The sequence below is a fragment of the Barbatula barbatula genome (assembly GCF_947034865.1).
Source record: "Barbatula barbatula genome assembly, chromosome: 13".
Classification (NCBI taxonomy): Eukaryota; Metazoa; Chordata; class Actinopteri; order Cypriniformes; family Nemacheilidae; genus Barbatula; species Barbatula barbatula.
In genome coordinates, this window is record NC_136776.1 from 17,550,776 (window position 1) to 17,564,445 (window position 13,670).

Below are 13,670 nucleotides of genomic sequence, written 5' to 3' on the forward strand. Positions count from 1 at the left end.
TTATTTTGTTGTCTGTTTGGTTGAGAGAGCTGTCAATACGTTTTATTTTTGCGTATGCATGGGGACTTATTTCACACAGACTACCACATGACTTTTATTGGTAGTGAAGGCATAACCATACGTTTATTTATTATTATTATTTGTTGTAAAACTATCTATCTATAAATCTGCCCAAAACACTTATTGCACTTCATATAATTCAATAATAAACCTCGGTTACATTTTCTAGAGGGACATCACGCGTCTCGAGACTTTTGCAAATATGCCTCCACGTGTTGACCAGAAATTCAAAAGGCATTGAAACATAAAATATCTTTGTAGTAAAACACAAATACAACAAACATTTAATAAAACGCATACAAATATAATAAAGCAACATACATGCGTTTTATTCTTTTAGTTTTATTGCTCAGGACAGATTAATAATGAAATAATGATAAAAAGTACACGAAACAATATTATTCGATGCAACATTATTTTGTTTAACATTTTTATATTTGCTAGAAAGCATTTCCCTTATGGCATTTACATCCTTTTTATATCCACCCTTTTGAATTCCCATCTTACTGCAATGCAAAGGACAGAGAGCGCCGGTAGAACAACAGCAGCGCGTGCGTGATGATGTGAAGAGTGACGACACGGCGCATCTAAGGCACGAGATCGCCGAGGCAGATAGAGCCCGGACCGAAACAGCAGCAGCAGCAGCAGCAGCAGGGACAGGTCGAGAGCCGAGACGCACCGAACCCCGCAGACGCGCCAGTGCACGCCGAGACCGCGCTTACCCGAATCCTACGAAACGAGATGCTCCAGTTCGGCGGCAGGGTGCGCGGCGTGCCCGCGCTCGTTTCTCTTATTCTGGTAGCATTGGCGGCGGCATCGTCCGATCTCTTTGACAACCAACTGGGCGATATCAATTACTGCAAAAAACAATGCCAGATGTCCATCAAAAACAAAAGCCCCGCCAAAGTAAGTGCCACGTACCAGATGCGTCTGCGGTATATTATAACGGCTTATTAACAAATGCCTCGAATAAGACCGCTTATTTGGTATTTGACTTAATAGAGTCCTTTTGGAATAGAGAACAGAAATCGCGTTAGATGAAGTAAAACGTTCGTTTTAAACACAAAAACCTTTGCGCGTCTGCAGCTTCGGCACTGCGCAAAAGATGGGAGCGTTATCTGGCAGCATCCCGAGTCGATTCTTAATCGATTCATGGATTTCTGTGCCCCAGTTCTTGGCACCGCACGGAGACCTTACTTTGTATCCGCCGAGACAAGGCCGAGAATTATGCGTTATGACGCATGAACTATAACGGTGGACACGGACGATTGTCATTACGTCCGTTCGTGTCAGGCGATCTATGCTCGAGCGCATCTGTCAACCAGATTTGTTTAAAGCGAATCGAAACATTGCAAATTCTAAATGCGCAAAACGAATTCCAGTGAATGCTCATCTCTTTTGTTTGATGTCCCACAAACGACCCTTGGAAAGACGTGGATTTGCGCGATGTCCGAGCGCGGTATTCGTTCAACTGCGATTGCATACGCGTGCTTACGTAACGTTAAAGAATTGTGTTTTCTGCATTCACAGCAAACGGGAATAAAATATATATTTATTTTGCAGTGGTAGCATCACCTTGCGTGATGCACTTCAGCAGGTGCGGTGGGTTAAGCGTCATGGCAGTATACTGTTATAACGGCGTCGCATCTTCTATTTTAATGCTGTGCCCTTATTTGCAGTCTCAACGTTTTAAACTCTCTGTCTTGGTTTAGTAGCTACTCTGTTAACGTAATCTTAAATCGAAAGGTTTTTTAGGGTAAACTGTTGTTTTACTTTCATCATCATAAATTCGAGGTTGCACCAGGAGGCGTGTTGCCTTGTTATGGCTTTAAACGTCACAGACAAGAGGTTTTGGTGAAATTCACCAGTAATTTACTTTTTTAATGTCGGTTCAACCATCTGTCGGCGCTGTTTTCCTTTTGATAATACTTAAGATGTTTTATTTTAGATACTGCGGTAAGATCATGCAAGGATGCACTTGATAGTACTTATATTTAAAAAGGCTCTCGGGCATTTCATATTTTAGACATTTGGGTGTTGTGCACAAACAAAAAGGTGACACAAACATGCTCAAGTAATTTCTAGCCATTACCTAATATTCATTTCAACATTTTGACATTGTGGGTCAAAGCGACATCCATTAAGTTCAATCTATTGATTCAAAGTGAACTTGGAGAGGTAATTTAATTTATATATTCAATTCATGACAGCATTGATTCAGACTCTCAAGACGTCGTATCGTGTGAAGGGTGACCTTTGCTTGTTTGTCCTTGAACAGTCAATTACTACTTTGCATGCAAGGTCACACCTGGCGCACCATTTGTTTATGTGCTTACGGTCACACCAGGGATCTCTGTAACTATTCAGATTTGATTTTCCGCCTCAATCATAACAGTACTGCTTGCCTCACATCCAGAACACCTCAAACGTGTCAGGTCTTGTGTAATGATTATCAGCATCCCGGGTTAGATATCCCATAAAAGATCTTTTAATCGCACCTCAAAACGTGGGGAACATCTATTAAAGTTGATTCTTGGAGTCTGTGTTACATGTGTTATTATTACTGTACAAAGTATACAAAGAGATTCCTTGTGAATGAAGCTTTTATGTAGTTGCCTTGTTCGTGCAGGACTCCATCATGAATGCCTGTCACCGTGGATGCCGCCTGTACTCAATCTGCCAGTTTGTGAATGGAAACGCAGGCACCAATACCAGCAAAGAAGAATGCCAGGGAGGTAAGACATCAACCTTACTAGCTTATAAATTATGATGGAAGCAAAAGGGTATGATTATCAAAAGTTGTAAATAAGAGTCATTTGGGTGGTTATGAGTGGACAGGAATGTGGTGCCAAACTACATTTCCCTTCATTCGGCAAATATTGGCGACAGGAGAATGCTAGAAGCACATAGATATTGAGACATCCTTTGCTATTCATTCAGTTTCAGTAGCAATATAAAAGCTGTGTTTGTCAGTAAATGAGAAAATATATATATAATGTGCCCACTTATTACTGTTTCCAAGAACCTCAAGCGTAAGAACCACTCAAATTGAACCGGTGAGCTGGTAACAATTTAAAGCGAGAAATATATTTTCAAAGTGAATTGCTTGTCAAAACGCATTCACTACGTTGGAAAGAAGAAGAGACGAACATTTGACAGCGATAATGTTTCGGAATGAGGCGCTGCATAGCCCAAGGACATATATTGAGTGTGCAGACAGCCTGATAGCACTCATTTTTATCTGGCGATGATTTTGTGCGCTAGTGGCAAACGGTCAATACAGCACTGTCTGCGGGAAGCTGCTAGGCAAGACGGAAGTTTGTTTATTGAAAATCAATTCTCAGCTTTCTGGTGTAAGATACTCTGATGTTTGTTGATATTGATGACCGCGGGGAGCGGTAGACAGAGACGGAACCGCCCGACAGGTAACATTTGTGTATGTGTGTTTGTTTGCAGCATGCCAGGAGGCCTACAGCAAACTGCTGGAGCAGGAGGCCTGTAGCACTGGGTGCGCCAGCCAACCCGCTGAGCCGGAGATCAAAAGGAGAAAGGTAAAAAAATTCACACGTTGTTGTTTCCTCAAAGACGGATTATGGCCCCCAAGGCCCTGGTGCAGCGGCATTTTGTGGACCCCCTTGGAGCAAAGACAAGCGACTTAAAATGGATTCATTCATTCATGGATTCTGACTTTATCTTAAACCAGGGCTAGGCCTTAGGTAAATTAGGATAGGATATAAGTCGTTTTTAAAAACATACTTTACAAAAAAAACCATTACTGTGCATCTTGAGACAAAACAATCATACCACATTTTGAGATATCAGTGTAAATTTTCAATCAAGCCACCTCTAACATTTAAGTTGGCTTAAGCCCTGTCCACGAAATAGTTTTTTTGCTTATTTGTCCCATGAAGCAGCATCTGTATACACTAACGTTTTGTCATATGAAGGTGCATGTTAAAATATTTAAAATGACCTTTGTAGATAGCAAATATTAATATAGTTACAAAAACTAAACTTTTATTTAAAATAAATAAATAATTGACTTGATCAAATAAAGAAGACCAAACAGCCGTAATATGTGAATCAGAATTCCTTCAATACTGTTTAAAAAGCTTTTTTTAAACTGGCTGATAAAAGGGCAAGAGTGCGATTTTGCGAATTCTTGGCGAAGGGAGGCGGCCTTGAAGATGCCGCAGTATCTTTTTGATTTCTTTTAAATGCTTTTAGTTACCACATAAATCTCAGATGTGTTTGATGCGTTTACTATTATTCTACAATGTGCAAGGAAAGTAAAAACAAATGTTTCAGAACGTTTGAACAGCAGTGTAGGTCTTTTAAATGTTTGTTAAATATGATGTTAAAATGTTCTTCATTTGAGAATCACTTTGCCGTGTCCGCTAAATGACTGAGTGAAAATGACAAGAGATCACATAGCAAATATAAGAAATAAAGTATTACATGTGACAAAGTAAAGCCATACTTTTAAGACAGGATACATCATGTTTTTAATTCACTGCAATGGTGACAACAACATTTGTCGTTTCTTACTCTCAGGCGACTTGTGGGCCTCTCAGTTGGAGGTCCATGCCATCCAAACGCTCCGGGACTCTTTGGCTCAGTCTCTAATCCATCCTTAGTTGTGGTGTTTTGATTTTTATCTAACATTTCAAGCTCTTAACAAATTGCTTTCGATATAATTTATAGCTGAAGGCCCTGACCAACCGCCCCAAACCCATCTCGGTAATGGATGCCCTTTCCAGCTGGTGCAATGACATCGTCAGTTCCGCTCAGAGCTTCATTTCCTCCACCTGGACCTTCTACCTACAGGCTGATGACGGGAAGGTTGTCGTGTTCCAGGTTAGTGTGTTGTCCTTTCTTTTTAGTAAACTCCACAAGTGACCCAAATGCTCTCGGTTTCAACGCTGGATTATCTCCATCCAATGATTCTAAATGAGAAGAAACTGTATTTTCTCAAGGGGATATCGCAGTGGATTGCAAGTTTAGTTTCGTAAGGTTTCGCGCTGTTTCTAAACCAACTACAATCATAAAACAACCAAGAAACAGTTGTGTTTATTAATGGATTTACACAAAACAGGAAAATCTGATTTTGTCTACACATGCTTATGTCATTCCAAACCTGTGTTCTGCAGAACACAAAAGAAGATATTTTGAAGAATGTTGGTAACCAAACCACATTGACCCATATTGACTTCCCTTGTGTGGACACAAAAGCACCGAGACATTTCTCAAAATTTCTTCTTTTGTGTTCCACAGAATTATTTTCACCAAACCAACTAAATCAAGTCATACGAGCTTGGAACAATATGAGGGCAGGTAATCAATGACAGAATTTTGCAATTTTTAGCACATTCCTATCCTTTGGCCCTCTGGGGTTCAAAGATGCAGCACTAAATGTAGAATTAAACCATCACAAGTTGTCAGTGTAATCGCAGCCATGATGAATTGTTGTTTTAACAGCTGTGAACGAGCCCTCCGCAGTCGTCCTGCGGCTAGCCTAGCATGTGTTTAGCGGTTAGCTGGCAGTCAGAAGACCACGTGAAGAATCGACCCAGGCCAGAGATCGTACAGAAGAGGGTGAAACCCCAATGTTTGGTTGTAGTATGACTTCTAAATCAAACACATGGAGAACTTTGACGAAATAGCGAGACGCCATTTCTGGGGAAGTGGAAGACTAATGATGGGCTTCTTGCCTCAGGCATCTAAATGAAGAAAAAGCTGATTGTTTTTCAGGAGGCCTGCTGTGGTGTGCATTCGGCAAAGATGAGGCTGTTTTTTTGTGTTACATGGACCACTGCACAACTATAATATAAAAAGCAGAAAAAACTAAGAGTTCTGGCTTCTCTTGATGTTCCGGCACAGCGCTAGCAGGATTTGAAAGGTTTCTCTATAAATATGATTTATGTTCTAATCTGTTTGATTTTCTCGAGGAAGTAATGAAATGTGTTTTTCTGAAGGAATGTCTGAGAGGAATTCGAACACTTTCTAAATGAGCGCTGCACACATTTCCCTAAAGTTTCATATTGAAAAAAATCCAGTCAAAGAGCTTGTTCAGCCTTTGATTGGTGTTTGACTGATGTCCCATGTTCTCAAACACTCATTTATATTTTATATGATAAAAGTCTCTTATTTTGGTATGTGGACATAAGTTAGGTACATTGCTAGGGATAAGGAATAGTTAACCCAAAAATGAAACTTTGGTCATCACCCTCATGTCATTTAAAACCTGTATATGACTCTATTATTTTAGAAACGTCAGTGGTTTTGTATCCATACAATGAAAGTCAATGGGGGTCCAATGTTGTTTGGTTGCCAACATTCTTTAAAATATCATCTTTTGTGTTCTGCAGAAGAAAGAATGTCGAACAGGAACGCGTATGTGAATAAATATTGAAATAATTTGTATGAAACTTCAGTATTAACCTTTTGATGTGAAATTGATAAAAGTTCAACATCACCTGCAGTACAGGATTTCTCTAAGAGGAACCATTCAACGCTGATTTAAAACATTAAGACAGATGCGTAATTGGGGGGACAATTTACTCTCTTCCAAATATTGAAGATGGGACATGTTGCAAACATTGGGGGACGTCTATGATCTGTAGCCCAGTTTCACATCAGAAACAGCCCGACATTTGACATGAGTTAAATTGCAGTCTGTGCCTAATGTGTGTCCACCCCGTCCATGGTTTTGTAGGTCCCTTAGAGGTAATCAACAGGAATCAGACTATTTCCTCCGAGCTGAAGGGTAAACACGACTCCGTCGTTGACTAGTCACTGATTGGGGGATGAATTTTTGTTTGGAAAAGGTCTCCCATCTTGTTTAAATTCAGCGTGGACGACGGCTACATGCGAAAAGATGGGCTTCGGAGAAAGAAAGCCAATCCCAAATAAGGAAAACGCCATTGTTTACTATTAAGTCAACAGTCTAGGCTTCGTCTTCTTGGCAGCCCCGTAAGCTGCATTGATCACCTTTGGCGAGTTCTGCAGTAATGCGTGACAGATGCACGTCAGCCCGCTTTTACTAATGGCAAGATTCCATCGGTCTGTGGCCAGTCAACATTAACTTCCTCAGATGTTCATTTCTCTCCCTTTGATTCTCGTGCCTTGAAGACATCTGGATTCAATACGTTTGACAGCATCCCTTTCAATTAAACCAACTGTGAGAGTTGAACTTTTTTTGCAGAGCTAAATTGTCCATACTATGTTGCATTTCATGCTACGCCTTCATGTCTTCTCGTGTCTGTTTTTGAGTTTGCTGATACGTGTCTGTCTTTAATCTTTGGACATTAGGATTGGACATAACAGGGAGTTGTATGTTTGCATTTGGGCATGTGGTTGATGCTTTCAGCCAAAGCAAGGACAGGTCACGATGGTTAAATAGTCAACTAGCGCTCAAACCACAAGCTGGTCGATTAGTGAGATTTTTCATATGTGTATATTTTTTATTTGATTTATTTATTTTTGAGCGGTTGTGTTTGAATTAGAATGTGTCAGTTTGCATATATATATTATATACACCACCGGTCAAGATTTTAGGAGAACTTGACAAAAAAATGTTGCGCGTGATTTAAAAAATCTTTTAACCCATATATTTAACTGTTTATAATTTTTTTAAATGATTATTCTGACTAAATAATGAATAAAAAAGCAGCCAAAAAAGTCCAGAATTGATGCAAGATATTCCTTATATACGTTTACAAAAGATGATGGATGATAAAATGCATGATTTTATATGATTTAGCAAATTCTAAGCAAATGCTGAGAACTTTGAAAATGCTAAAATATTACATAGAGTAAATCTATTTTGGATGTAATACCCACAATTCCAGTTGCGATATTCCATGGTTTTGATGGGTTTACTGTTAGTGCTGGTTAATGATTAATCGTATATTTATGTATATTACCAATAATTAAAAATATATTTAAATGTTTATTAATTTGTGTATTTTGCTAAGATACATGCATTTACTGTATGTGTTATAAATACAAAATTAATACATTTTTGACAGCCCTATTTACTGTTATTGTAAAATGTGGGAAAACTATCAATAAAAATTTGTAAATAAACCTAAACTTTTGACCGGTAGTGTACACATATGCAAAACTAAAATATACCTGAAAATCTAAGTTTAAAAAAAACAAATCCTAACTAGAGATGCACCGATACCGATATATTCAGAGTGATATCTGCCGATGCTGATTCTGAAGTTTATTCTGAATGTTATTAATTCATATAATGAATATTAATATTGGACGTCAAACAGGTGATGTTTCTTAACATTTTCTATATACAAAGCACAAATTCATTGTATTTTCTCGTCCTCTTTTGATTGACAGGATATATTGACCCTGATAATCAGCTGTTTGTAAACTATCGGCCGATAGTGTGGAAAAATTGCCTTTATCAACCAATACTGATTATTGACTGATACAGTATATCAGTGGATCTCTATTCCCTCCGTTTAATATACAATCCCAGACACACTGCCTCTAGTTATTGATTACTTATCAGAATACAAGAATAACATGACACGCAAACAGTTCCCTTGGTTTTCATCTACTAACCCCCCGTGTTTGCTTCTGCAGACCTCTCTGTGGTCATTTCAGAAGTTCACATGAGCCTCCCCAGAGAGCCTCTTAGAGATCTGCTCCGAGTCAGATCTGAGTCCGTTTCTGAAGAATTCAGTGCAAGAGCTTAGAAATCCCTCTTTAATAAGATCTCACGGGGAAGCTAAAGATGCATTCTTTACAAAAAAACATGCACTCATTCACCCATAAGGCGAGAAGAAAAGCGAAAAGTTCTTGCCTAGACTAATGAGACAGATTTGAAGTCACGTCCTTTGGATCCTGTTTGAAAGAGCCCTCTTTTCAGATTAAATTGTTCCCCTGCACTTTGTTGCGTTGACTAGCTGACTTTGTGCCACAATACATCCACATAACTGCATGACTTATAGTTTTATAAGAAGTCAAGGATGTCTCTTGATTGCCTGGTTTTTTTATGCGATTCAGGATTTTCACACCCCATCTCATAAAGGGGTCCACGAACCTCTAAGGTAGAGTGTATGGTGTCAGGTATTTCTTCTGTTACCGATCGCCCTCGGGAATCAATTTCTGCCTGTGAAACAGACGTAAGCAGGACCTGCACCGGCGGTTAGTTTTAGCTTGTGTTTACCAATGTCATCATGTTTAACTGCGCCATTCATTATCCTGAGAATCGCAATAGCTTTATGTCACAAGTTTTATTTTCTCACCCAGGCATTGAAAACTTCACCATAACAAAAACGCTCGCCAAGCCAGCCATCTCATTCAGAAGCCTTTCCGCTTAGTAAATCCCATAATGCTGTTTCCTGCCCTTGACAGTGTGTTTGTTGATTCTCCCAGAGCCAACCAGAGATCGAATACTCCTTGCCTGAGTTACAAGCCCCACGCTCCAACGTGGCTGACAAACCCTGGCCCCAAGTCAACTCGCACACACAGCGACCGCATACTGGTAAGAGGATCCACCGTCAACCCAGATGCTTGTCGAAAGCTCTTCCGTTTTCTCTCAGATAGCTCATTTAAGATCGGCGCTTGAGCTTTGACTTATATTTGCGACACATCTATTTGTGCTGCCGCGGTTAGTGTGAAGCTGGAGGGTCATGAAATTGATGGTCACGAGTGCTGCCTCTGCATCCTTGCAGGTGGGCGGTCGCATGGGGAGAGGAATGCGGCAAAACCTGGAGCGAAAGGAAAGCATGTCAGCCAACACGCCGAGGATCCAGCTGCTGAGCATGACTTCCTGGGCTGCATGTCAAGGTGAGACGGGATGAACGCAGGTGTTTTATGTTTTTGGTTTGATCAAGATTACGTTTATGCAGAAATGCTAATCTTTAAATAAGGTGAACACAAGCTAACAATATCCAGCAAGGACACGTTGCATTTCGATTGCAGCTAGGTTATGTCTCTGTACATTTTATAAACAACAAATAAATTAAATAAAAATGTTGAACTGTAGTTAATGCATTAGTTAACAACAAACAAAACGTCTAAAAAAATGTTAGTTCATGTTAGCTGATGCATTTTTTAATGGTAACAAATACAGCCTTATTATGAGTGGAAAAAACGATTTGCAAAACATCACTAAGAATATTCGCAATTTCATATTGCTGATACAATATTATGAAAGCATATGTTAAATAGCATATGTACAAAAATACATTACTGCATTTAAAAGTGTGCGTTTAACGTTTAACTTCTCATCACATATGTTTGACAGGCGCTCAGGGCTGCCACGCTGGATATTAGCAGCGTGTCTTTTTTTGTCTATCATGGTGATGCTGTGGCTTAGCTGTGCCAGTCTAGTCACAGCACCTGAGCAACACGTCAAGAATCAGGTACAGGCTAATGCGACAGACACACGGATACAATCCACACATTGTGTTTATCAGCAGTAAAGTATTACTTTTACTTTATATGGCATGGTTTAAGGGTTGCCAGATATTTTTGTTATTTTACATTAACGGTTTTTAAACCCTACACCTGTCTTGTGTCAAATAAATAAAAACTTATTTTACACACATACAGTGCTTTCTCATAAAGAGAATATTATTTCTATTTGAATGCCAAACAAAAAATGTTTTACGTTGAAAAGTTATTAATGCAAATTACATCACAAAGGATTAAATGGTATTCTGTTGCCGATGTGCGTTGATATATGTTGAATATTAAGCATAGATGCTGTTTTAACAGCTAAGCATCAATGGAGATAAGGAGTTCTTGGATGACACCCAGAAGGTCAACCCATACCACCTGACGCCTGTGATTGCCATGACCATCAGCCAATCGGAGGATAGCAAAGAGGCGGGGCCACTTCCAGTCAAGGTGGACCTCAGCAAAACATCACTTTAAAAGCACTAAGGAAGTACTTTCGACAACTAGGGTTTAACTCGTGCTTCAGAGCTACTTGTCTCCAATTTAAAGGGAAGACAAATCATTTTTCTAAAGAAAAAATTGCATGATGCCATTTATTATATGGGTTACAAGTACGTCCTGTCTAAATCCTAGTCTAATCACTGAATCCATGAACCTCATGGAATCGTAGTATTAGGTGCTTGTTTACATGATGTACTAACTTATGCATTGTCAACTATAATATATACATTGAAATGCCCTAGCAACGTTTGAGCTCATGAACAACTTCACAGCAATTGTCATATCGCTGTTGTTATACGTTCTCATTGGATTCTTTTATAAACGCACTGGGGCTCGGGCGGTAGATGCTTATATAAACCTCGAAAGGAGTATTGGATTATTTGTCAAGTTCTGTCAGCTCATCCAAATATTTCAATTGGACAGAACACAGACTACGTTTTCAAAGTGCCCCTCCTCCTTTGATAACAAGCTTTGATGGCGATCTGTCAGGAACAGTTCAACTTTTTTGCGGACACTTCGATTTTCTCTTTGAACGGAGCAACAGAGATATCAAACGCAACCAATTAGCGAAAGATGCTCGAGATGACATTAACTGATTCATTTAAATGCTTTCTTTAAACTGATACACAGACAAAACAACACATGTTACATTTAACATAATACTAAATGCTAATAGTTAGTTAAATTATAGAGTTCAAACTAAAAAAATTGTATGCACACAGAAATGCAGGGAGACTTTAACATGCATTGTTATGCATTTAAACTAAAATGAAGCTAAACTACCCACATGCATATCTAGAACGCATGATGTATATTTATTTTATTTTTTCTGTATTTATTCCAAGCGTACAGTAACGCATCATATCTCGACTGCTGTCTTTTACGTCTCATTTAAATATCCTTTCGATTCTAATACTTAGAAACTCTTCCCCACTGTTAGAAACATAGATAGACAATAAACTTGCTGTTCAGACCGAATGTGAGTTGTTGTATTCTACCCGTGCTAATATTTTCTGTCCTATTACAGATATTGTTTCATCCCAAAGGGAAAGGTGTTGGGGTGGGGTTTGAAATGGGGGGATTTCTGTCTACCAAGCAGCCGGTTTTTGACAAATATATCTTTTGTAACCACACTGTAGACTCGAGGAGCTTTAGCACCATTTGTCTTGTGCAGCTATTTTCCCTTTTTAAGTCCAGCCACATTGCATGCTAGTAAGCTATGAGACATTAAATATATTGTCCCAATCTCTTTTTGAAAGCGAACTGCTGTAGGCTTGTGATCTTTGTGTTTTTTGCTTAATGTTTGGTAAGGCATTGTAATTATAATTGTAAATTATTAAGAAGCGAGAGGCGAGATACCTTAATAAGCCATTTAATATCTTCTGGTTCTAAGCAACGTCATCACTGTATGAAATATGTATCAATAATATTGGTTTTTCTCTTTTGAACAGTTTCCCATGAGATAATCCATAATATCGGACCAATAAAGTGTTTTCATGTAATTCATCTGGTGTGGGTATTGTTCTTGTCCATGAAGATAATTCAATAGGTGTGTTAACTGTGTGGTGGTCAATGTTTCAAAATAATTTCATGTAAAAAACGAAAATATTTGACCCTGTCTGTGAAAACCAGGCATAATCTGAGGAGCGTCATCAAGCTTGATTTCACCTTCAAAATGAAAATTCTATCGTCGTTTACTCAACATGTCATCGTTTTAAACCTGTGTGATTTTCTTTGTTCTAAAACAATAGAAGATATTTTGAAAACTGTTGGTAACCAAAAACCATCGGTCCCCATTGACTTCTAATGTATGTACACAAAACCAATGCAACGATTTTGTGTTTCCAACATTTTTCTAAATATCTTCGTTTGTGCTCCGCAGAAGAAATAAAGTCATTCAGGTTTTGAAATGACAAGAGGGCGTGTAAATAATGACAGGATTTTCATTTTGGAGGTGAACTCTTCGTTTAATTTCAATATGACTTCAATCTTTGATAGCCTTACTCAGTCATGATTAAAGATAACAAGATGTTATTTTCAAAGAATAGTCTTTGCACATTGTAGAATTCATTTACGAAGAAATAGTAAATCATAAAAATGACGTTAGCTGTGTTTTTACAGTCGCATGTGTTAAACAAAAAACTTCAATTGTTTTCCATGTTGTTTGCCACTTTTATTAAATTGTCAAGTGAAACCGAAGCCTATCATTATGACTCTACATCAATGATTATTTCAATGCTTTTGCAAAGTTACACAGAATGCATCATTTGAATGAATGTAAATACATGAATGTGCATGCTTTTAAGGATATGGAGCCGTCTTAAAAATGCATCCCTCACTGTATGATATACGATCCAACACACGGGGGCGACATACATCTCCAATGAGTATAAATGAATGGGCCGCTTCAGTTCTGATGATTAAATTATACACATTTTGTTTAAAAAAAACACGTTTCTATTGAACCCATATTAAACACAATTAAGACATTTTTGGTTTGTCTAAACATTTTTAAAAGTCGATATGTTGGATGGCGCACAAGTGTACATTCACACTATCGTCACTAGATGGCGCACGTGCATATATATCTGACTGCGCCTCCGTGAGGAGGCTTTAAATGAATCATTGGCTACATACCGCAAATTTGATCTCATCTTTATTTGTTTTTAACACATTTT

At 38.6% G+C, this 13,670-nt stretch overlaps 1 protein-coding gene across 1 annotated transcript; it reads left to right on the forward strand.

Moving 5' to 3' along the window:
• The first annotated feature begins 670 nt into the window (after positions 1-670).
• tmem59l (transmembrane protein 59-like) lies at positions 671-13,183 on the forward strand. The gene is made up of 8 exons (XM_079471470.1): positions 671-966; positions 2,690-2,795; positions 3,517-3,611; positions 4,765-4,917; positions 9,463-9,571; positions 9,762-9,876; positions 10,337-10,454; positions 10,810-13,183. Exons 1-8 carry the CDS (start codon positions 802-804, stop codon positions 10,966-10,968), a joined length of 1,020 nt encoding a protein of 339 aa, XP_079327596.1. The 5' UTR covers positions 671-801; the 3' UTR covers positions 10,969-13,183.
• Positions 13,184-13,670: the final 487 nt, after the last annotated feature.